Raw genomic sequence first — 23,098 nt, forward strand, 5'->3', positions numbered from 1 at the left:
AAATTCCCTCTCATTACATTATATTAACGACATTAATACCCGCATTAATATCACTCGCCGTGTTAATTTCAGTTTCTAATTTCCGCACGCAACTGTTGTGATACACTGACTCCTCAAATTCCCTCTCATTATATTATATTAATGACAATTAATACCCGCATTAATATCACTCACCGTGTAAATTTCAGTTTGTAATTTCCGCACGCAGTAACAACTGTTGTGAATCGAGAAATAATGTTTGATATGCCATACTTGTTTTCAAACTTACAACTCTTTTCTCCCGCCGTACAATTTTCTCATGAATCTTAATCGTAAACTTTAGGCCTATAGTCAGTCCCCTTCCCTCTACACCGCGTTCAATTAGATGTACAGTGTACAAGTAGTACATTTAGGATATTCTTTCTGCTGTGTCCTTGATTTTGATTGAAATAACAACCAACATGGCAACGACCTCGAGACCTGCGAAGAAAAGGAGAGTTTCTGATGAAGGCAGAAACTTTAAATCAGATTGGTCTCTAAAGTATTTCTTCATAGAAGAGAAAGGTGGACCACTTTACCTCATTTTCACCAGAGTATGTAATGGAGGTTAACAACATAATAGAAAAGTGCAAGCCACAGAAATCATACTAAATATAAGCCTGATTTGTTTTTCTCACTGATCTTGTTGTTTGCTTGTTTGTTTTTGCAGAATTTCAGGTGTGTACACGTATTGCATGAGTGTGTGTGTGGGGGAGGGGGAAGACTAGCTACGGCCCGCCAAGTTATGCCAATCGTTAGCTGTGGCCCGCGAGCTTTAAAAGGTTGGCCATCCGTGTTATAGCGCATCACACCCAATGGCATACACCCGGTACCCTGGAACACAGTGGAACATTCTAAGAAATTAAAAAATTATCTACAAAATCGACCTCTTGAATCATCTGAGAAGTAACTTACCCTATTCTGATGACTTCAATGAATGTCAAGATAACAATGGCTGCTTTTCCAATTAGAAATAGTCAATTTCTCGATAATTTCACAAAATATTTTTGCCGCCGCATTCAATATGACGTCATTGACAGCTGATTGGCTAGTTTGGTAGTGACGTAGAACGAGCTATGTTTGTGCTGCAGTGATCGAGCGAGCGAAAATGAGACAATCGGAGCAATATGATTTAAAAGAAAATTAAAGCAGCATCTTATATCGAAATATCATTAATTCTTGTACCCATATTCATATTATACAGCATTACATATAACTGTTTTCGAACCTATGATTTTGTAATGATTATTTCCATTTGTATTACCTGCCATGAACGATGTCCCTGTAATGTTTTGTCATGTATGTTTCTTTTTTATTCCAGACAACTCGCCACAAAGACAACCCGCCCCAAGACAACCCGCCACAATACCCTTAACATCTCGCCACAATACCCTGGACAACTCGCCACGGTCGAGTTGTCCAGGGTGGGGTGCCTTTTCGGACAACTCGCAACACTTTTTCCCCTCATGATTTCTAGATCTAAAATCCCTCATCTTAGATGAAATTGTCATTTTATGTATTCATAATTCTTTTATAAACACAGTCATTACCAAGAATAAAGAATAAAGCTTATTTCCCTTGCAACAATAATATATATTTGACAAACCGAATTAGGCGTACGATCGCAAGATCATTGGGATAACTTCTTGGTATTTAGATCTAGAGGTCTATAACAGCTGCATTTTTCTGTCTCAGAAATTTTTTAATGGTAGGATACTGGAATCACTGACGTACTGATGGGGGAGGGGGTGGGCATTAAAATTTTGACCCGCGAAATAAAATTGAAATGTGGTTTATTTCTAGATTTTCTGGGTTAGTTTCGTCAGAGGCGGCATTCTTCGTTGGGGGGGGGGGGGGGGGGAGGGAGGGCACTGTGCCCCCACTTTTCCAGGTTCCCCTAAAGTGCCCCCTTATCCGTTGTACATGTCCTTTTCCCTTCTGATAATTTGTAATGGTAGGAATTCATGGAAGGACACTGGAAGCACTGGCGTACTGATGGGGGAGGGGGCAGTTGACCCGCGAAATATATATATATATCATAGCAAATTGTATGTCAATGCATACTTTATACTTTTGTTATTATGTCTTTTGACTTATGACTACTACTTTGCATCAAATTATCTTTGTTCTCAAGCAAGAACATGTTAGTTTTAAGTATGCACGGCAGAACGTTGTGCTTCATATTTCTTTGTCATAATCAATACTGTTATGATCATAAATATATCATAGCAAATTTCATTTTAATGTATACTTAATATATTTATTATTATGACTTATGACTAATATTAGTTTGCATCTAATCATCTTTGTTCTCGAGCAAGAACACGTTAGTTTGAAGTATACACGGCAGAACATTATATATCATATTTATTTGTCATATATCATAGCAAATTTTATTTCAATACATACTTAATACTTTTGTTATTATAACTTTTGACTTATGACTTTTGATGTCATTATACTTGCTCTATTTATGTTGATATATGCTTATTTTTCAATTAGATTTAGTATTTCCTTGAGTAATATTCTATTCTCTTTATGAATTGTGATTTTTCTTCAACAATAATTTATGTTCAAAGGTTATCCCTTTAATGAAACGATTACAAGTCTCCATTAACTTACTATCGCTTAAACTAAGTCAGTTCTTGCGATCGGTCGTCCTTCAATTTGAAATTGTTAACTCATTTTTTCATTTTTGTGTTGATTTCATACCTTTATTATACGGCTATGTTCCTTAGATCTTATGTTACTACAGTGTTGCTATTTATCGTACTATTACAAGTGGGATTATATGGGATTTATACAATCGTTTAAAAATATTAATTTAATTAGAGTTTTTCATATTAAGCGGATGTCACTCCAATCATCATCGAACACACAGGAATGGTGAAGGGAATGGAACTTGGAAGCCTACTGCATAATTTCGCTGAGGTAGAGAAAAGGTAATGTAAAGATACGCCAAAGATACATAGCAGCATATTCCTACCATTAAAAAGTTTCCTGAGACAGAAAAATGAACTTAAAAATCGAGAAGTTATCCGGCGATCGTAGTCGTACGCCTTGGGTTTGTCCAAAATCTGAAAATAGATTCTTGCTGCGGGTCTTGTTGCAAGCGCAAGGATAATCATCTTCATTCGTTAGAACAGCTCTCAAAATACTCACAATTTCCATGTTTCCTGTCATGACTGTGTTTATAAAAGAATAATGAATAGCTCTACATAAAATGACAATTTCATCTAAGATGAGGGATTTTAGATCCAGAAATCATGAGGGGAAATGGTGTTGCGAGTTGTCCGAAAAGGCACCCCACCCTGGACAACTCGACCGTGGCGAGTTGTCCAGGGTATTGTGGCGAGATGTCAAGGGTATTGTGGCGGGTTGTCTTGGGGCGGGTTGTCTTTGTGGCGAGTTGCCTGGACCCCTTTATGTTGACGCATTATGAGTAAATACAAAATTTGTATGCGATCAAATGTGTAAGATCAATAGAAATTATGTCAGTAAATAACGCTGCGACTATTTGGTTTCGGCTCATTCTAATTAGTCAACCATGCATTTATTCTCTTTTCATGTACTTTTGCATACATTGCAGCAAAGCTTAGGTCAGGTCACGGTGACGTACTATCATGATGACGTGCGACAAAACAACGCCCGTTTCTCACAAAAGGATACGCCATTTTCTCCATGACTGTTCAATCAGTTAGTGTGATCCGGAAACTGTTCTTGCCTTTGAGTAATGTACCATCAAACGCAAGTTAAATTCTTCGGAGAAAAAGCAAGGAGCTAGATTTTAAGAAAAACTTCTAGCGTTCAGTTGTGGGACAATTTTATCCACGGCTTTGTGAACCGAATGGATAATCTACCATTTTATTTAGAAACAACAGACCTTTGGTGTTATATTTGGATGGTCCGGAGCACATTGGCTTATGTGAAGGAAATCAGACGAATAAAGTGGAGATATCAAACTTGTACTAACAGCGCCAGGACTGTCCAAGACGGATTCATTCATTATAACATTTGAATTATGCTCGCTAGTATAACTTTATCAAATTAAAACCATTCCTATGCCGTAGTTTCCAATGCATAATCACCAGTAGGCTTCGATAAAATTAAACATGCAGAGTAACATAAAAAGATATATACCTTTCAAGAGCGGGTAAATTCATTGATGTATTTAGTCTCTTCCGAAGAACGATTCACAGAACGCAAAGGTGACTTTGACAAACACGAAATATTAGGTCTAGAACGAGGAAAATATTCATAAGATTTGCTTCAAAATTGGGTCCACAGATTATTAGCACAACATGGCTGAACGAGTACCAAATGAGCCTGCTGAGGTCGATAAAGCTCTTTTAAGTGCAGTTATTAATGGCCGTTTAAATGTAGTCCAGTACCTCGCTGGTCAAGGAGCACAAATTGACACTTATGATAGTAATGGTAAGACACCACTTCATGTGGCAACATTGCAGGGTCTTCTTGAGGTAGTTCAGTATCTCATTGGTAAAGGAGCACAGGTTGATAAGCCTACTAAAGAAGGTACGACGGCTCTTCTTTTTGCATCAGATGCAGGTCATCTTGACGTAGTTGAGTACCTCGTTGGTCAAGGAGCAAAGGTTGAGGAGTGTGGTAATAATGGTGTGACACCACTTTATGTTGCATCACAAAAGGGTCATCTTGAGGTAGTTAAGTACCTCGCTGGTCAAGGAGCACAGATCGAAGAGTCTTCTAATGCTGGTTTTACACCACTTCATGTTGCATCACAAAATGGTCATCTTAAAGTAGTTGAGTACCTCGCTGGTCAAGGAGCACAGATCGAAGAGTCATCTAATGATGGTTTTACACCACTTCATGTTGCATCACAGGAGGGTCATCTTGACGTAGTTGAGTACCTTGTTAGTCAAGGAGCACATGTAGACAGTTGCAATGATGTTGATGCGACACCACTTCATGTCGCATCAAATAAAGGCCATCTTGATGTAGTTCAGTATCTCATTGGTAAAGGAGCACAGATTGATAAGCCTACTAAAACAGGTGCGACGGCTTTTCTTTTTGCATCAGGTGCAGGTCATCTTGATGTAGTTCAGTATCTCACGAGTAAACAAGCAGATAAAGAAGAAGCATCACCTGAAGGTACGATTCGCATTTTAACAGTAATCACTATTTCATGTATAAAAAAGTGATGTTTTTATAGGGACAAATCTGTCATAATACTCTTATTTTTAAGTTTAATTTGATTTCAGATTTTGTTTAAAGGTATATGTAAATTTCCCCATTTAAATTAATACGATGTAATATTTTTTTCTTCAATCTTTTAAATGATGATTTTTTTTACCCCGACTTACCCAGATTTCAGAACCAGATTTCCCTGAACCTATAACTGAACTAGTTGTATACAAAATAAATTATGTATTGCCGTTTAGTCCAATGCCGAATTGTAAACATGTTCTACCAATAAATTCTGGGCCCTGTTTTACAAATCCTATTATCAATAACAAATGCTAAATTTCTATGAAAATGTTGCTCTCAGCCAATCAAATGCGAGGATTTCAGTAGCTTATAACAGTTTTTGTAACTTGTTACAGCCTTGATCCGTGTACTACTTTACGAATTAAGAACGAGTTTAGATTTAAATACAAACTTTGTTGAAGAAATTGGATTGTTCAATGTGCTTATGTGACAAAATGAATTGATATTTGAAAGTATTATACCTAATAAATATAGGACTCAGTGACTAATCCCGATTGGGGGGGGGGGGGGGGGCACGCGCGAGCCGCACTATAACAAGAGAGAGAAAAAGAAGAAAAAACATGATAAGGGTTGTATTTGTTGGTTAAAACGCACAACGCTTACACACAATTCGTCCTTGTTTTCACGAAGTGACGGTAGTGAGGAAAATCGTAACGCAAAGTGAATGCATTTTTTTTTCACTACCGTCACTTCGTGAAAACAGCGACGAATTAATGGTAATTGGACAAAATAGTTGATGGAAAAAATGGTGTTGGACGAAATGATGTAAGACCATATGAAACTGGGACCAAATGGTAATTTACACAAAATTTTCTTTCTGTGTGCATGGGGTCTGCAAGTGTTTCAGAGGCGTCTACCGCGATGGAATCAATGAATTTGAACGTCGTTACTGATGACAATGTTAAACAGAAAGGTACACAATCTGTAATACGCCTAAATTTAGTCTAAAAAACACGAGACTAGAAATTACAAGATATCCGAAGGTAGAGAAGACATTTCAATAACAATTTGAGTGTATATTTTTGGCAGTAAAGTGTACGTTTGGTATGAATTTCACGGTAAGATTTAAAAAAAAACGTATACATGTATATAGTTTTGTTATTTTTTCCTCACAATTAAGCACAATCAGTTGGATAAGTGCACAATAGTAATCACCATAGCGTATTTTAGAGAGATAGTTGTGACACGCGCACACGTACTCGATCAAAGCTCAATTTATTGGGCTCCAAGTAGTTCCCTCTCACATACAATAATATGGAAGGGGACTACTTTAGCGTTCCATGTCTTGACACGTGCGTTTGCCACAGTTATCTCTCTCAATACACTTTTGTAATCGCTTCGTCGTTCCATAATAAACAGTTCCGTTAAAAGCCTTTCTCGGGGAAATTACTACCCAAAGTGTTCAACTCATACAACTCGTCATACTTTTAATTAGCATGTAAGCTGTCTACTTTAGGAAACAACTAGCATTTCCCCTATCTTAATTTTCTAAATTATTCGACTCCTCAAATAGTGCAAATTTCAAATTAGAAAGCAAACATCTACTACGATCCTTCAATTTTTTTTTTAAATTTCAATGCATTTAAATTAATTTGGTTACTACGGCCTCTGACAAATATATGATTTATTAAGTAAACTTTATTGCATTGTAGATGCAGATAAGGTGACAAACGAACATATCAAGAACTTGTCAAAACTACCAGATATAATCCATTCCCATCATTTCCCATTCTTAAAATTAGGAATAACCGAGGCATCACTTGGAAACACAAATTTTACATCTCCGAGACCGTTGGCATCCAAAGTATTCGACATTCCTCCTCAAGGTACATCAGCAGCAGTCGGTGAAGTATCTACTTCTACAGCAAGGTTAGATTTTGTCTTAATTGCTAATGTGCTTTTTGATCATTCTTGATTAAAATCTCATTGATGTGATAGGCCAAAACTTAGGGAACAAATCGATATTGTTCTTAGATATCAATTATATGCCAGCCTAAATCAAAAGGGTATAAACGAGATCTTTGTTACGTTCTGGTACAGCGATTATGCAATGTCTCTATCAGCGCCCATTGTGACTATAATTCTGATTTATACTGAAAGGTGTATGGGCTTATCCCCGTTAAAACACAGAAGGAAAAACAAAGAGCGGAATAAGATTTGTAAGAATTCGACAATATTCAGCGTCCATTTCCAGAAGTATATTCAACGTAGTTGATAGTCTTTGACCAAACGACGACACTTTGAGCATGTCAGAGTACTGAAACCAGGAACGTGATAGAGAAGGACTGGAATCAAGCCGCTCTCCTTTGACCCCATGCTCCAAGCCGCCTAAAAGCTATGCGCTAATCTGCAACTGTTGACCAGGTGGTGGGATAAAAGAGCGTATGACATTTCAGGATTTTGAATTCCTACATCACAAAATGGTATCACAGCAACTGTTCGCTGTCCCTTAAATGATTTCTCATCCATTGTTGAATGTGTAAAGAGTAGAACAAGCGAACACAAACTTGTGTAATTTCATGCTTTTTCCAACTGCAAAAATACAAAAAACACGCATTAGCAAACGTATAGCTATCGAAGATTGTAAATCATGGATTACATAACAGGACATTAAAACATGCACAAATTAGCGCATTATCCTATAATATTGAGTTTTTGTAAGGTTCTAATTCTTCTTTTACCAACTGTGGCACACAAATTATAGGAAGGATGGAGTCCTAAATTTGTAATATTGTTTGAAGCACTTTTCCCCATACAATCCCCATAAAAACTTTATAATTTACACTGAAATTTTGCCGGTAATTTAATATTTTGTAATAAATGTGAAACTGGTGCCTGGCCTCCAGAATTCACCGCAGTAGAAGCGTGGCTCGGAGCATGGAACTTCAAAGCCAAGTGGAATGTTACACATCCCATTGTTACGCTTTAGAACTCACGAATGCGTTTGAATAAATTACAAGAGTTTCCACTCCTTTCTTTCACCTCCCTGCTGAAACACACCAATAGGTCAAGGCAGGTTTTAATTAGATTGAAGGGATATCCCACCCAATAGACAACTACTCTAAACGAAAGCAGAACAATCAGAGAAGCAAACCGATGAAAGTTTCAATTAAATCTGACTAAATGTAATAAACTTATACAATTGTGAAATTTGTTATCACTAAGGGCACTTGAAATTGCCTAAAGAGGTATATAACATCAATCTGTTCCAACATAAAATGACTAAAATTTAAATTTTTCAAAAATTTGTTCATGGCTCAGGAGGGTCTATTATATTTAGAAGACCTATACTTGTATGCTATCTATGATATATTTTAAGTAGTGCCCCAAGGGAGAAGGAATCGAAGAGAAAAACAGAAATGATTGATATTTGTGTACACGGCAAATGGAAGAGTTATCCACGTCCTACGTCACAATCCACTGACTGAACTACCAATTTGAGATTCGCATAGATTTAGTGATGTCATATTTCAAACATTCATAACTTCCTTATTATTGGTCCGATTCATTTTAAACTTTTGCCACTAAGTTCTGTTATTTTCCTGCTCTCATACAAATTAACTTATTAATAGGGTTGGATTGCAATTTAAGGTTTCCCTCGCGAAAACAAACTGATGCTTTACAAGGCATCTTATATTTGAAGAGAAGAACGAATTAGTAATTAATTAATACTCAAAAAGGGAGGGAGCAGGATGGGGGTGTATTCAACCCACTCCCCCTCTTATTGTTGTGGGTGGTACATGTTCGAAGAAAAACAAAACATCGAACGTACCGTAGCGCCCCCCCCACCCCCTCCAGGCACTGTTAGGGTTAAAAGGAAAGTCCACCCTGATATCAAGTCGGTTTATTAGAAGCAGACAAATAAGAGAAAAAGTCGGGTAAAGTTTGGGCGAAAACCGATACAAAACAAGAAAGTTATAATCTTTGAAAGGTGCGGTCGTTCAAATCCAAATTGGCCACTCTGTGACGCATATTGGGAGGTCCCCTCCCATTTGCCCTGTACTCTTTATAATGTGTAAACAAATGTTTCTTTATTTAAACATTGTTGTTATAACTTGTAAATTCAATAGTAGGAATCACTTGATCGAGCCTTACCCTTCTCCAACAATACTGAAATAATACAGTGCGAATTATCGATGTTTTTAACTTTAACCCCGTCTTAATTGGAAAATAAAGTCGCGGCGACGTCCGGACGACTATTTACCCACTTTCAATTAAGACGCGTCAATCGGGGTAACGTCTGGACGATATCGAGGTAAATCTCACCCTAGACGAGCTAGGGTGGTACTGGTAGGAGGGTGACTTTCCGATAAACGGCCTATTAACGCTCGCGGAATGTTACCCTGGTAAATTACGTCATCGCCCTGAAAAAATGTATACAATACCCGCAATTTGCACGTCATGTACACAGCGCACGCCAGCTGATCGCGATGAACAGGTGGCAGTTGTTATGGTAACCTACCCGGGTGAAGTTTTTGTTGATGGCTCACCCCGTGTTTTACGATCAGACCCCCCACTGTTTCTCATCCACATATCGCTCGGGTAAGATCGAAAAAGTTCTATTAAGACGGGGCTTTAATCACAATTATAGTCCTTATATTAAAAGACCGACTGGTAGTAATAAGAATAAGTATATTGATCATAAAAATGTTCTAGTAACTACTTTTCGGCTAGCTAAACAAAGATATTATTTAAATTTATTTCAGGAAGCTCAGAGAGATATAAAGAAAACATGGTCACATATTAATGATGTATTAGGACTGGCTAAAAAAAACATGTTTCGTCAAGAGATGTTCCATGAAGATACTTTATTGGTTACAAGTAAGGAGAAGGCTGACTACTTTAATAAATATTTTATTGAGTTGCCAGCTAAAATAAGCAGGGAAATTCCTTCAGTCCAAAACTCTTTTCATGAGTACTTAAAGCTGACTATAGATAATGCATCTTTGTTCTTGAAACCAACTTCCATCTCTAGGCGCATTTATACTGTCAAATACCTCATTTTGAAAAGTCGCGATGTTTCGTGCACCCGGTTACACTTGTGCTGAAACATCACCGACGGAGCTGTTCAGCGATGTTTTGGCGTGTTTCGGTTGGTAATGCGCATGTGCAGTCTTCCCGACCTTTGACCCCGGCCTGCTATAAGATTTTTAGCGCGCGCAATTTCCAGCTAGCGCTATAGCTAGCTAAATAGCGATACATCCCATGCGCATGCATGCGATATGTTTTGTTTATCTCGCGTGTAGTATTTGAGGCAAGAGTGGATAAGTTACGAAGTACGGACTACGGCTGCTGATTCAGTTTTCCCAAATTCAATCGAAATCTAGTAGTAAAAACGATATGGGAAGGTTAAGAAAATCATCGTTGTTAATTGGAATTATGAGAATTCGCCGACGTCGTAGGGAAAGTGATCGTCGTGCTCGTTTTTTTAGGTACTTTATGAGGCGACAGCAAGAGCTCACCAACCTCATTTTGACCCTCGTTCTGGTGGAGGAGCTCTCCCTGCCTCCACATCGAAATCAAGAACTTCATCTCATCATCAGTCCAATGGGAATTGTTCACTTCCATATTAATTAATCTAACAAAACACTCAAATACTACTACTAGACAGATATGGCCAGACGGGAATAACGAAGATTGAATAAAGGATGAGTTAACGGAATTGGAACAAACGGAGCTGAATGAACGGATAACACGCGCGACGATGGAAATGCTATAAATATCACACGGGAAGAACGTGGTTTAAGAGAGCGCGGGTAACAATCCGGAAGTGCCGGAAGTCACGTGCCTAACATCGCGATGTTACAACTGCGAGCGGTTATACTTGCCAAACACGCCAAAACACGCCAAAACACGCCAAAAGATCACACTTCGTTTTGGAATGTTTGGGGCTTGGCATGTCTGCCGGTAAAGCGTAGTTGCCCTTGGTAACATCGCGGCCAGGCTCCGGTTTGGCATTTTTTGGCGTGTTTGGATGACAGTGTAACTGCCCCTAGTTTGTTTCAACCTTGAAGTCAACAAAATCAAGTGGGTCAGATGATATTGCCCCTCGGATTGTAAAGTAATGTATTCATGTTTTTGTGGAGCCCTTGTGTGATATTTTTAACAAATCACTGTCACAGGGAGCAGTTCCTGATAAGCTTATTAAGGTAGCCAAGTTAGTTCATGTATATAAAAAGGATGATAACAAGAACATCTCCAATAATAGACCTATAGCCCTTTTAACGATTTTTTCTAAGATTTTAGAGAAACTAGTTTATAAGCGTTTAAATGAGATCTTGTTAAAAAGGGATATTTTAATTCCTGAGCAGTTTGGTTTTCGAAAACACTTCTCTACTAGCATGGGTGTCTTTAATCTGTTAAATTCAGTTACAAAATCATTTGATGATGGTAAATATTGCTTAGGACTTTACTTGACTTGTCAGAGGCATTTGACACCATTGACCACTCTATCCTACTAAGAAAGCTCGATCACTATGGTGTATGTGGAATAGCATTAACTTGGTTTAAAAATTACCTATGTCATCGAACTCAATGTTTTGGTCAATGGTGTCAAATCCCAGACTACTGACATTCAGTATAGTGTACCAAAAGGATCAGTGCTAGGTTCTCTGCTATTTTTAATTTATATCAACGATCGATGTTATTAATTCGTCAATTGTTTGCATGGTTTAGCTGCAATAAGTAGTTGCTAAATATTCAAAAGACAAACTGTGTTATTTTCAGATCCAAGGGTAAACGAATTCCAAACAATGTTGATCTTCTGGAGGTAGGAGGTCGTAGAGTAGCGCGAAGTGAGCATGTTAAATTCCTCGGTGTTATTAGATATGAGTACTTGTCTTGGAAACGCCATTTGGATGCTATATGCGGTGGTCACATCCCGCCGTACTTGCAAGTGCGTGCTGTCTACGTGCAAAAACGTGGGTAAAATTTGGGTATCCGCACGTGGTGAGTACCGCCTCCGTACGGATTTGGGAGCCCGCAGACACACCGTAGCACTTTTAGTGCACGAGGAACTTTCGCTGCGTTCAGGCTGCGGTCGGGCTACCGATTCACCCCAGTACGTGTGACGTGCGTTGTCGGTACTCCCTCCCTGCCTTTGCCACTCCCTCCCTACGTTTTCAGAAAAACGTGGCGGCCGTGGCCTCCCCAAAAACCGTACGGACTAAAAACACGCACGGTGGGATGTGACCAACGCTATAGGCACAAAGATTTCGCGAAGTGTTGGTGTCATATGTAGGTTAAGATTTATCCTACCTAAGAATGTTTTGTTAATTTTATATAACAGTAATGTTCTCCCTTACCTTACGTATTGCAATGTTGCATGGGGTAATGAGATGAAGTTGTTGACTTTAGATGAGCTTGTGTCATTCAGTATACTATGTCCCATTTGCAGGCCAAAAAATGAAAAAGTTAAATTCCAACTGCATTTGAAAGATGATACTAATTTAGAACTTCCCTAAAAAAAGTGGGGCTTGAAAATGTCTTCAAGTGGGAAAATAACGACTATTAGTTGTCAAATCGACTTTAGAGCTATAGAGCCCAAAAGTAATAGTCTTGATTTTCAGACAATTGTACCGAATGGTCATACGTTTTATGCTGCGCAAAGATTCAATCAGTTTAATCTTGGCCATCACAATAAGTGGGTTATTGATGTAGACAAATGCTCATGTACCCTTTACAATTCTTTTCATGTATGTTATTACCAAAAAAGAAAAAAAAGCCAGTCAGTCACTCAATAGTGTCTGACAGTGAAGTCTAGCAAGCAAACGGGTTTCCTTGCATAATTTGAATATGAGGACACTGCTAACGTTTAAATTTCACAGATAGGACATACATGACACATTCATAATTCCTGCAAAGTTCTACAGCATTTGAGGTTGGCTGCAAAAGGGACATAGTACCTTTAATCAGGAAAAATGAGACAGGAATAACAAAGTTCTGTTTGTTCAAAGTGATGCTTGCATTTCTATAATTTGATTAAACGAATTCGTTTTCACTGGCTGCCTGCCGGAGCAACAAACGGAATTAAAAAAAGAAATAACTCCGTTTCGTTGACGATCACACATAGACGAAAGACTTCATGCATGGCTGATTGTCAATGAAACGGAGTTAAGTCTTTTGTCAATTCTGCTCGTTGCGTTGCCACTGAATCATGACTGTACGCAGCGGGGGCTAGGGTAGGGGGCAGCCCCCACAAATAAAAGAAGAAAAAAATGAAAATGCAAACAATTAACAATAAATCATTACATTTTACCCCGGTCCCCATCAGGAAAATTCCTCTGGACAGCCATGCATTATGGTTAAAAAATAAAAATTGAAATAATTTTGATTGTCTGGCTTGAAGTCTGAACTTTAACCTAGGAGAGCTATTAAGTGATACTGATTATATTGTCCATCTATTTGAAATAATTATACTGACATTTCTATTTTGTATTCTTCTTATTCATGTTGGTTTTGCTGATGTTTGTATTCATGTTCTTCTACTCTTGTTGTTGTTATTCTTATCCTACTACTACTTCTTCATTTTCTTCTTCATTTCTCTGTCTTCTTCTTCTTCTGCTTCGTCTTCTTCTTTTGCTTCATCATTATCATCATCACCATACCATCTTCTTCTTTAACATCAACCTCTTCCTACTATTCCTTTAACAATATTCTAAAGGCTCTGCATTATTATCCCTAAGATGACTACAGACTGCAAGTAATACAAGGAGCATTATGCATTTGTTTAGCTTCAGAGTAAAACTATTACATATCTTAAGAGTATTTCCTTGATTTTCTGAGGAGTTTCGATACATGTTCATGGCTCCCGGAATCTCGTATAGAGGCCTCTTCACTACATAATAAACCATTAGTGTAACTTCTAGACAGTTTCAGATCAGTTAAACGACTAGAATAGTTCAATACTGAGTAATGTTATCTACATGTCTTTGAAGGAGTCATCTCAAACGGGAAGAGGGTTTTGATGGCGTCTTGAAAAAAGTGGCGTGTCTCATCCCAGACAACACGAAAATACATTCTCTCGGCAAGGCCCTTGGTTTTGATCCAGCCGAAATTGAGAGGTACATAGCCACGAATACCCGTTGTCAGCATGTGACGTATAATGATGGTACATTGAAGATGCTCCGCGATTGGCGAGATAACCAGACAGATGCAGAAGAACGACCAGCTCTTGCAGATGCCTTGAAGCTGGCAGGGCTTGAAAGACTTACAGACATGTTCTCGAGGAATTCTAAGGTTCCAGATCTCCAAACCGGTGAGTACTCTCGAACAAGTAATTCGTCAAACTCATGGGGGGGAAAAGCCGCCTACACAAGCCTTGAAATTAACGGCCAGGAACAAGGGGGAATTTATTTGTAAAAAGTTACCCCTCGCCCACGGGGATTGATCCAGAACCAGGGACAATTTTCAAAAACTTAGATAATGAAACCAATTACGCAAGTTAAATAGGCTCAAACATACAATGTTAATTTCATAATGCGAATACTATCAATTTTAATAACTTCTTAATCTTAACAAGATCAACAGTAAAGATTGCCATCACGATTTAGAATATCAAATTGCACATTAAACAGTATTTTAATGAAACTAAAAATACCGAGGAGCAAATAAATGAATAAATCGTCAATTTAACGCACATCGGAAGTCGGAAGGTTTTGACAAGTCTATCCCAAACCGAAATCGCAACTTCCACACAAACCTTTCGTCACACTCTGGGCGGATCACGAACAGTCTGTGGTGGGAAGCGGGCTGGCAGTTTGACAGGCTACACCGCTAGATCCGCTGCACGCAGAATTGTACATTAATGCACACAAGCAAGCAAAAAACACCTCTCACCATCTTCGGTTCGCCCCTGCAATTACTTATTATTTTTCCACCGTAAAACGAGATTTACAGAGTTGAACTCAATGTGCGGGAGTGAAGAGTAAAAAATAAAAATATAACAGGATTGTAACTTTGTTCTTCCCCCGTCGGAACGCAATGTATCGAATGTATTTTGTTTGGGTGTGTATTGTTCCCGTTGATAGTATAGTACTAGAATATATAGTTACTGTAGTACGTATTTCACGTTAACAAAAGTGTACCCCCCCCCCCACACACACACTTGTTCAAGTACCCCTAAAGTGCCCCTTTCTACTTCAGATAAGTGCCTCTTTTCTTATAACTGCCGTTTCCCCCTTTATCATAAATGCCCGGCCTTTTTATTTGTGATTGGTGCTCCTATTCTAATCTGATAGGTGCTCCTGATAGTTGGACAATTGACTTTTCCTTTTCTAATAAGTGTCCTTTTCCCTACCGATAAGTGCCTCATTTACTTTGACACATGCCACTCACCCTTTCAATTACTTGAACCTTTCCCTTTTGATAATTGCCCCTTTATCTTTTGTAATAACTGCCCTTTCCCTTTCCTATAAATGCATTTCCCTTTTAAGAAGTGCCCCTTTTCTTCTCCGATGAGTACCCCCTGTTTACGGATGAGAATGCCCTTCCTCACCCCTGAGACGCGCCTCTTTTACTTTGAAAGGTGCATTTTTCAATTTTGGAAATTGCTTTTTGCTGCTTTTGATAACAACCCATTTGCTCCCCTTGTTTTTGACTGATGTAATTGCCCTTTGCTAGGCGCCACTTTTGGCCTATATCTCCCGCTGTTGCTTACAGACTGTGCCATTTTGTGGTCGTCTGAAGTACCATATCTAGCCGGGGGGCACAATTATCAAAATGTCATACAAACTAACTGTGCCCCTTTCCGAAATATAATCGTGCTCGTTTTAAAAGCTATCGAACCTCCCTTTTCTAGGCTAATGTAATCGATAACCCTTTGTTCCATAATATACCTATTCATACTACATTATCATTGTGTGTCATTCGTGTAAAACAGACTGAGATATGTAATTATTTTACGTGCTATATTACAAGATGTTGTTATCACCCCCTCATTTCCCCAGAAACAATATATTTACCATAGCCCCTTCCCTAACTTGTACTCTAATTCACATGGACTAATCGGTTGCAATGTGACCACAATTGTTTTTTAACATTATTGCTCGCTCGTTTGGCTCGCTTGCACATGAACAGCAAAGTATGGTGCTGAAGCACTATCTTGGACCACATAAAGATGAACAAAATAAGAATATCCCTGATGATTTAGTATTAACACTTTGGTAACAATGTATACAAATTGTTTTTTTCACATTTTTATGTTACTTTTTGAATGTTTCCCACACTTAAAATCAGGAATAACTCAAGCATCACTAGTGAACACAAATTCCACATCTCCGAGACCGTCAACGTCGGCGTCCAAAGTAGTCGACATTCCTCTTCAAGGTGAATCAGCAGCAGTCGGTGTAGTATCTACTTCTACAGCAAGGTAAGATTTTGTTCTTAATGGCTAATGTGCTTTTTGATAATTTCTGATTAGAATCTCACAGATGTTATAGCCCAAAACTTAGGGAACAATATCGATATTGTTCTTAGATTTGAACTATATGCCAGCCTAGATCAAAAAGGTATAAACGAAATTGTTTGTGTTCTGGTACAACAGTTTTGCAACGTATCTATCAACGTCCTTTGTTACTACAACTCTGATTTATACTGAAAGGTGGGGGTGGGGGGTAAGAGGACACATTTTTTTTTTTTTTTTGGTCTCGAAATTTGAAAATTTGCCTTTTTCCTCCGTTGGGGGGGAGGGGGAAAGGTCAGCTTTTTTAGGTCAACCATGGGAATTTTTTTTTTTTTTTTTTTTTTTTTAATTAAAAAAAAAAAAAAAAAAAATCCAAAAGGGGGGTGTTTTAGAGAAATTTAGGGGGGGGGGTTTACACACAAAAAATTACCAAAGGGGGGGGGGGGGGGGGGGGGGGGTGGGGGGTAAGAGGACACATTTTTTTTTTTTTTTTTGGTCTCGAAATTTGAAAATTTGCCTTTTTCCTCCGTTGGGGGGGAGAGGGAAAGGTCAGCTTTTTTAGGTCAACCATGGGAATTTTTTTTTTTTTTTTTTTTTTTTTAATTAAAAAAAAAAAAAAAAAAAAAAAAAAAAAAAAATCCAAAAGGGGGGTGTTTTAGAGAAATTTAGGGGGGGTTTACACACAAAAAATTACCAAAGGGGGGGGTTTAACCCCCCAAACACCCCCCCTGTGTACGCGCCTGCAACCCACACACCTCTATATTTTTGGCTGGTACCTGTTCGAAGAAAAGAGAAACGTCGAACGTACCGTAGCGTGTGTTCGAGGGAGGGTGGGTTCTTCCCCGGACCTTTAGGGGTAAAGGAGAAGTCCACCCTTTAATGAGAGAAGAAGTGAATTCGGTGAATTTGAGCAAAATCCGATACAAAAAAAGAAAGTTATTATTTTTTCTAAAGTTGCGATCGTTCAAACCCAAATTGGCAACTCCGTGACGTTTCTTGCTGCGAGGTCCTTTCTCATTCGCCCTGTACACTTTAGAATGTGTAAACAAATGTTACATTATTGAAACATTGTTGTAATGTCTTGTAACTTTGCCATTATGGATTATTTGAGCCTTGCCCATCTTCAACAAATACTAAGTAATATAAGGATGATGATAATTTATAACTGTTTTGTGTAGCTCCCTACTAAAACGTAACAATGTAATAAACAGGTAAGTGAAAGTTTGATCACTACAAGGTACACGTAACAAACCTTGGTGTTTGAAGTATTATTACCCAGGTCAAAGGACCCAATTCCCATTCTGCATTTATAGGGTTAGGAGAAGAAGTAGGTCAGTGAAAGTTTAAACAAATCCGATTGAAATTAAGAAAGTTTACAGTTTTGGAAGGCGCGATTAACCAAATACAATTTTGCAACTCCGTGACGTATCTTGTGAGTCCCCCCCCCCTTGTTTGCCCTTTACTAACAAACTTCAAAAAGAACATTTTAATGCAACCATTGTATGAAACAAATCTATTCCATCATCAATAACTAAGTAATGGAAGTTTATGAAATGTTCTGTACTGGTGAAATAGGAGAGGAGCTCGCAAAATACGTCACAGTGTTGCCAATTTGTTTCTCTGATCTCAACTTCAGAAACTCATAACTTTCATATTTCCTTAATCGGATACTGGTCAAACTTTCACTAAATAATTTGTTCTGCTCATTGTTATGCTTGTATTAAAACCAACTTAATATCTGGATGGATCACCCCCTCAAGACATGAAGAGATATATATTTTAATCTTGTCATATTAATCTTATTAGTATTAATCCAAATTTACTGTCATTAATATAATAAAATTTCAAGTTAAGGAAGTCATTTTATCTAAAGCTTAAATGTACAGGTGAAGGGTATCTAAATTTGGGGACTGTTGATAGAAACTGAATTTATCCTGTTGCAATATAAATGGTATACGATAATATTCATAGTTTGGATTACCTATCAGATTTTCAATTATTTCCACACAATCTCTTTTTCGAAATATCAAGAATTAGCTATAAAATAAGAGGGAGAGAAATTATTGTTTATTAGTGAGTATCAATTGTAAGCTGCGCACACGTCGTGCGAAATACACTTTTATTGGAATCTTTTACCATGAGTATCATGAATACGAATTTTTAATTAAGATTACATACAAATTCCTATAGACAATATAGATTTGAAATCTCCCCTCAGCAATTGTCGTCAAAGCCTTTGTAATCGTGGTATTTGAACTTAATAAAACTGAGGTGCCTAGTGTGGCGAAACAAAATAATGAACGATAAAATTGCACCCAAAACAAATTCATAATAATAAAAATTACAGCATTTTGAATGAATCTGTATTTCTTTATTCATATACATGTTTTTAACCAGGAAAGTGAGCGACGCAATGCTAAATAATTTGGCAAGAAAAATTCCAGTCCGCAACTACGACACGTTTAGCGAAAGGCTAGGAGTCGAGCACAACCAGGCCATGAATATTCTCGAAAGGTATGGGAACAACTATGAAAAGGCAACGAGGGATTGCATGGCGATATGGAAGGATAGATCAACCCGTAGTATGGCTGACTTGCATGAAGTTTTGAGAAAAGCTGAATTGGGGGGTTTAATTATTGTTAACTATAATTACGATCAAGAAAGTTTGGAACCACACAGCGATACTACTCTCAGCAGAGGCCTGAATCCTGAAGAAGCAGGTTTGTGGATATGTTTGTTCTGTTTTTGTGTTAGCTTTAATTTATTTGTGGTGTTGTCCTGGCCTTTCCCATGTTTTTCTATAGTTTATAACGGTTTGGCATTCTGTGGCAGGCCATTTTTTGTTCTCTTTATCCTGACGTATTTGTTGTGTTATTTTTGATCTTCAGTATCAAAGATGGTACTGAAAAGTTTTGAAGAAAAATACAATTTAGTCAAGATGTATATTGAAACAATTAAAAAAGTTGCATGACACCACATCACATTCTAGCTATCTGGTAATGTTTAACTTGCTATTAAGGCAGAATTGCGCAGCAAATTGGTCATTAAAATCATAAACATATAATTTAAATTACTAGACTTCCCCTTTAATGAACAGGAAGAGGGTTTCCTCGGAGTGGTGGTCGTTGGTTGTCCTTGGGGGTAATTGTCCTATAAGGGTAATTTTTGTATAGAGAATCATAAACTCGTATTTTGCAATGTAATATATGATGCGATAGTCTACTATGATATATAATGATTTACTTTCACAGAGGATGAATATAGAAAAGCTCTTGCGGATGAAGAAGCAAAGAGGGTGACCCCACCACAGGTAGTTATTATATCCATACATGTATTTATTTTTCTGATTTGAGGAAAACCAGTAAGAGAGAATGAAATGGCTATCGTACTTGTTAATCCAAATGACAATATTCATAAAAGTAAATATAGTAGTGAGTGATGATTATGATGGAGAAGACAAGTTAAGCCAGAAGATTTGTTTTAAGTTCATGATGATCAGCCAAACAAATAAGTGATATTGGAAATTGCGCTCAATGAATTTGTTAGCAATATACCTGAGTAGTAAGCAAAGAATAATTACATGGGCTATCTGAGACTACAAACACTGCATGTACAATATATTAAGGTCGCTGTTTCCTTTGCATATGCATTTCATTCATGATAATGTATTTTGATTATTTCATTAGTGTAACACTAGTTTGCATTTAACTCGGTATTAGCCATTCAATTAGTCATAAACCCTAGTACATGCATTAGCTTTTTGCATCTGGAATGTCAAGTACATAGTCAATCATGCAACGACACAATATATTGCTCTAGACCAGTCTAGAATGATAGTGTAAACAGAAAAAAGTGAATTAATCTCATCAGCCCCTGACAAATGTAGTTCTAGTTGCTAATTGTGATGCGGCTAGTGCAAGCTTCTCGATGACAATATTAATACTGGTTTATTTTATGCATAGGACCAAGAAAGTTTGGAACCACACAGCGATACTACTCTCGGTAGCGGTCTGAATGCTAAAGAAGCAGGTTTGTGTATATGTTTTGTTCTGTTTCTGTTAGCTTAAATTTGTTTGTGGTGTTGTTCTTGCTTTTCTCATGTTTTTGTTATAGTTAAGAACAGTTTTGCTTCCTGTGGCACGTCAAATTTGTGTCTTTATCCTGACGTATTTGTTTAGTTATTATTGATCTTCATTATTACAGATGATACTGATAATAAGGAGGGAAACGATGACCAAGTGACATCTCTCACACATGACCCGGGGACCAATCGGGATGATATTTCCTTCGGTGGTCTTTCGGCACCCCCCGAGATTCTCGCTCGGGGGCTGAGAGCACGGCGAGCGTTTGCTGAAGCAGCTCAAGCTGGCACGAAGAAAGTTTTTCGAACTCGCCTGATGCTTGTTGGACGAGAACGTGTTGGAAAGACAAGTCTAAAGAAAACTCTTACAGGACAAAGGTAATCTCTTGATTACCCCCTTTACCTGTTTAAAACCTTATCTCTCTCTCTCTCTCTCTCTCTCTTTAATGTTCCCTGATTATCTGTCTTTGTATTATGTTTTTTCATTCATTTGACAACAAAAATAAACAACTTTATTACCAGTCATGTTGACTTAAAATGTTCTGTTTGGATACATGAAATATTTGTCCAACATAATAAAGGGTCAGGTAGCAAGATGATTTTGATCTTGTTTATTCTGACTTCTCGGTAATTAAAATAGTTTCCTTTGTGATTCCTCTTCCTTTTTTTAACTCATAGCCTACCATAAGGCTGTATGCACGCTATTGTTAAAGTGCTTTGTACACACGAGTAATCTCCTCTGCTTCTTGCATGAATGCAGACATTCATAATAGCAGTAATATTGTTCATGCCCATTGGACTGTGCCTAGTGTTTTGAACGCGCTATTGGTCGTACCATCGCGTTAATTCGATTCTCTCGTTATAAATTTGGCATTGGGGGATTTGTGGGTTGGCACAGGATCCCTGTGGCCTGTGGCAGGATAAGAGTTAATCGCAATTTTTTCTCATATTTTCTCTTTTGTTGGTTATACAATCATTTTTAATCAGTGAAAATGTACATGTATTATATATTGTGGTCGTTTGTGATAACATTTGTGAATGTGCAAATTATTAGTACTATAGTGTGGTCACTCTGATTTGTATACCATGTTTATAATCGTGGTGTGATGTCTATCATTCAATGGGCTATCCAATTTGTATGGCAAGTTGCTTTGAAGGAAATCCGATTATCATTGTTTAAAAATTTGTAATGTCGTGTGATGTCGTATACGGCAACTTCACCAATGTGGTACAAAATAAATGTGATATAATTGGCCAATATGAAATTCGATTCAGTTAAATAATGGCTTATTAGACAACATGTTAGACGACAATAAGCCGTGAATACACATAATAAAAAATATCCAATACGCCAGGATATATAAACAGTAATAAACATTGATAAAATCTTATCCAATGTAGATGATAATTGTTGCTGGATACAGACGAAATACATTATCAATGTTATAAATATAAAGGTCAAAGGAAAATAAGCAGTAACAAGAAAATAAAGCACATACTTGAAAAAGATCAGAATAGTATATATACTACATATGATCTCTGTCTCTCTCTCTCTCCCTTTCCTTCTTCGTTACTTGGACTCGGAGTACAACCATTGGGACAAGGTGCTATGGATAGAACTGAAATTATTGATAGTTTTATGTGGCAATATATGGGAGAGCTCTCTATCCCCAATTACGTCGCAAATTGTTTCACAATTAAACTCACATCATTCAACAATTTGAAATTTACATAGGTTAAGTGATTGTAATTTCGAAACATGTTTAATTAATCATGTATTTATCAGATTTTGTTAATTGTAATCGGATTTGTCTGATTTTACCGAATTCAGCTTGTTGAACGTTTTGAATAAGATTTACTTTTGTGCATCGGAATGTAAGTGTGTGCATATAATAAACATTAATATTATTGTTATTAATATTTGGTTTTTTAATTACATTTTTATTCAAATTTGTATTGAAATTATAATTGTTATTATTATTAATCTTATTTTTTATTTTTTTTTATTTCTTCAGATTTGATCGAAGTGAGGCAATAACGGACGGTGTAGAGACAAACGTATGTGAAATTTGCATCGAGGTTGCAAAGGCTGGCGAGAATATGTGGTCAATTCACAAGAAAGGACATGGGATTGGGAATGAAGATACAAAAGGTAAGTAGAACTTTTTTAAAGATTTGGCCTTGACTATGAGAAAAATGATATTCTCTGCAAAGGTATATCTTTAATTCGACATCAAGCTGTTGGTGACAAATAAGGACTGAAATTACTTTTAAATCAATACTTAAAGCGTATCTTTACATTTGTATATCCTAACGTTACAATTTATAAGCACATAATACCTTTGGTTTATAAA

At 37.4% G+C, this 23,098-nt stretch overlaps 1 protein-coding gene across 1 annotated transcript; it reads left to right on the forward strand.

The window, feature by feature from the left end:
• The first annotated feature begins 3,688 nt into the window (after window positions 1-3,688).
• On the forward strand, window positions 3,689-19,579 carry LOC583146 (ankyrin repeat domain-containing protein 17-like). Its single transcript, XM_030988941.1, has 6 exons — window positions 3,689-5,145; window positions 7,005-7,131; window positions 14,199-14,518; window positions 16,498-16,630; window positions 19,061-19,177; window positions 19,552-19,579. The coding sequence occupies exons 1-6, from the start codon at window positions 4,320-4,322 to the stop codon at window positions 19,577-19,579; spliced, it is 1,551 nt and encodes a 516-aa protein (XP_030844801.1). The 5' UTR covers window positions 3,689-4,319.
• Window positions 19,580-23,098: the final 3,519 nt, after the last annotated feature.

This window comes from Strongylocentrotus purpuratus, unplaced genomic scaffold, assembly GCF_000002235.5.
Source record: "Strongylocentrotus purpuratus isolate Spur 01 unplaced genomic scaffold, Spur_5.0 spur5_scaffold_18, whole genome shotgun sequence".
Taxonomy (NCBI): Eukaryota; Metazoa; Echinodermata; class Echinoidea; order Camarodonta; family Strongylocentrotidae; genus Strongylocentrotus; species Strongylocentrotus purpuratus.

What these genes read in the sequence shown, in the direction of transcription:
- LOC583146 (XM_030988941.1), top strand. Translation starts at nt 4,320, where the DNA reads ATGGCTGAACGAGTACCAAATGAGCCTGCTGAGGTCGATAAAGCTCTT. An exon ending in GGTTCCAGATCTCCAAACCG is followed by an intron (nt 14,519 to 16,497) that starts GTGAGTACTCTC and finishes ACTTAAAATCAG; the next exon opens with GAATAACTCAAGCATCACTA. An exon ending in GCCATGAATATTCTCGAAAG is followed by an intron (nt 19,178 to 19,551) that starts GTATGGGAACAA and finishes TTTGATCTTCAG; the next exon opens with TATCAAAGATGGTACTGAAA.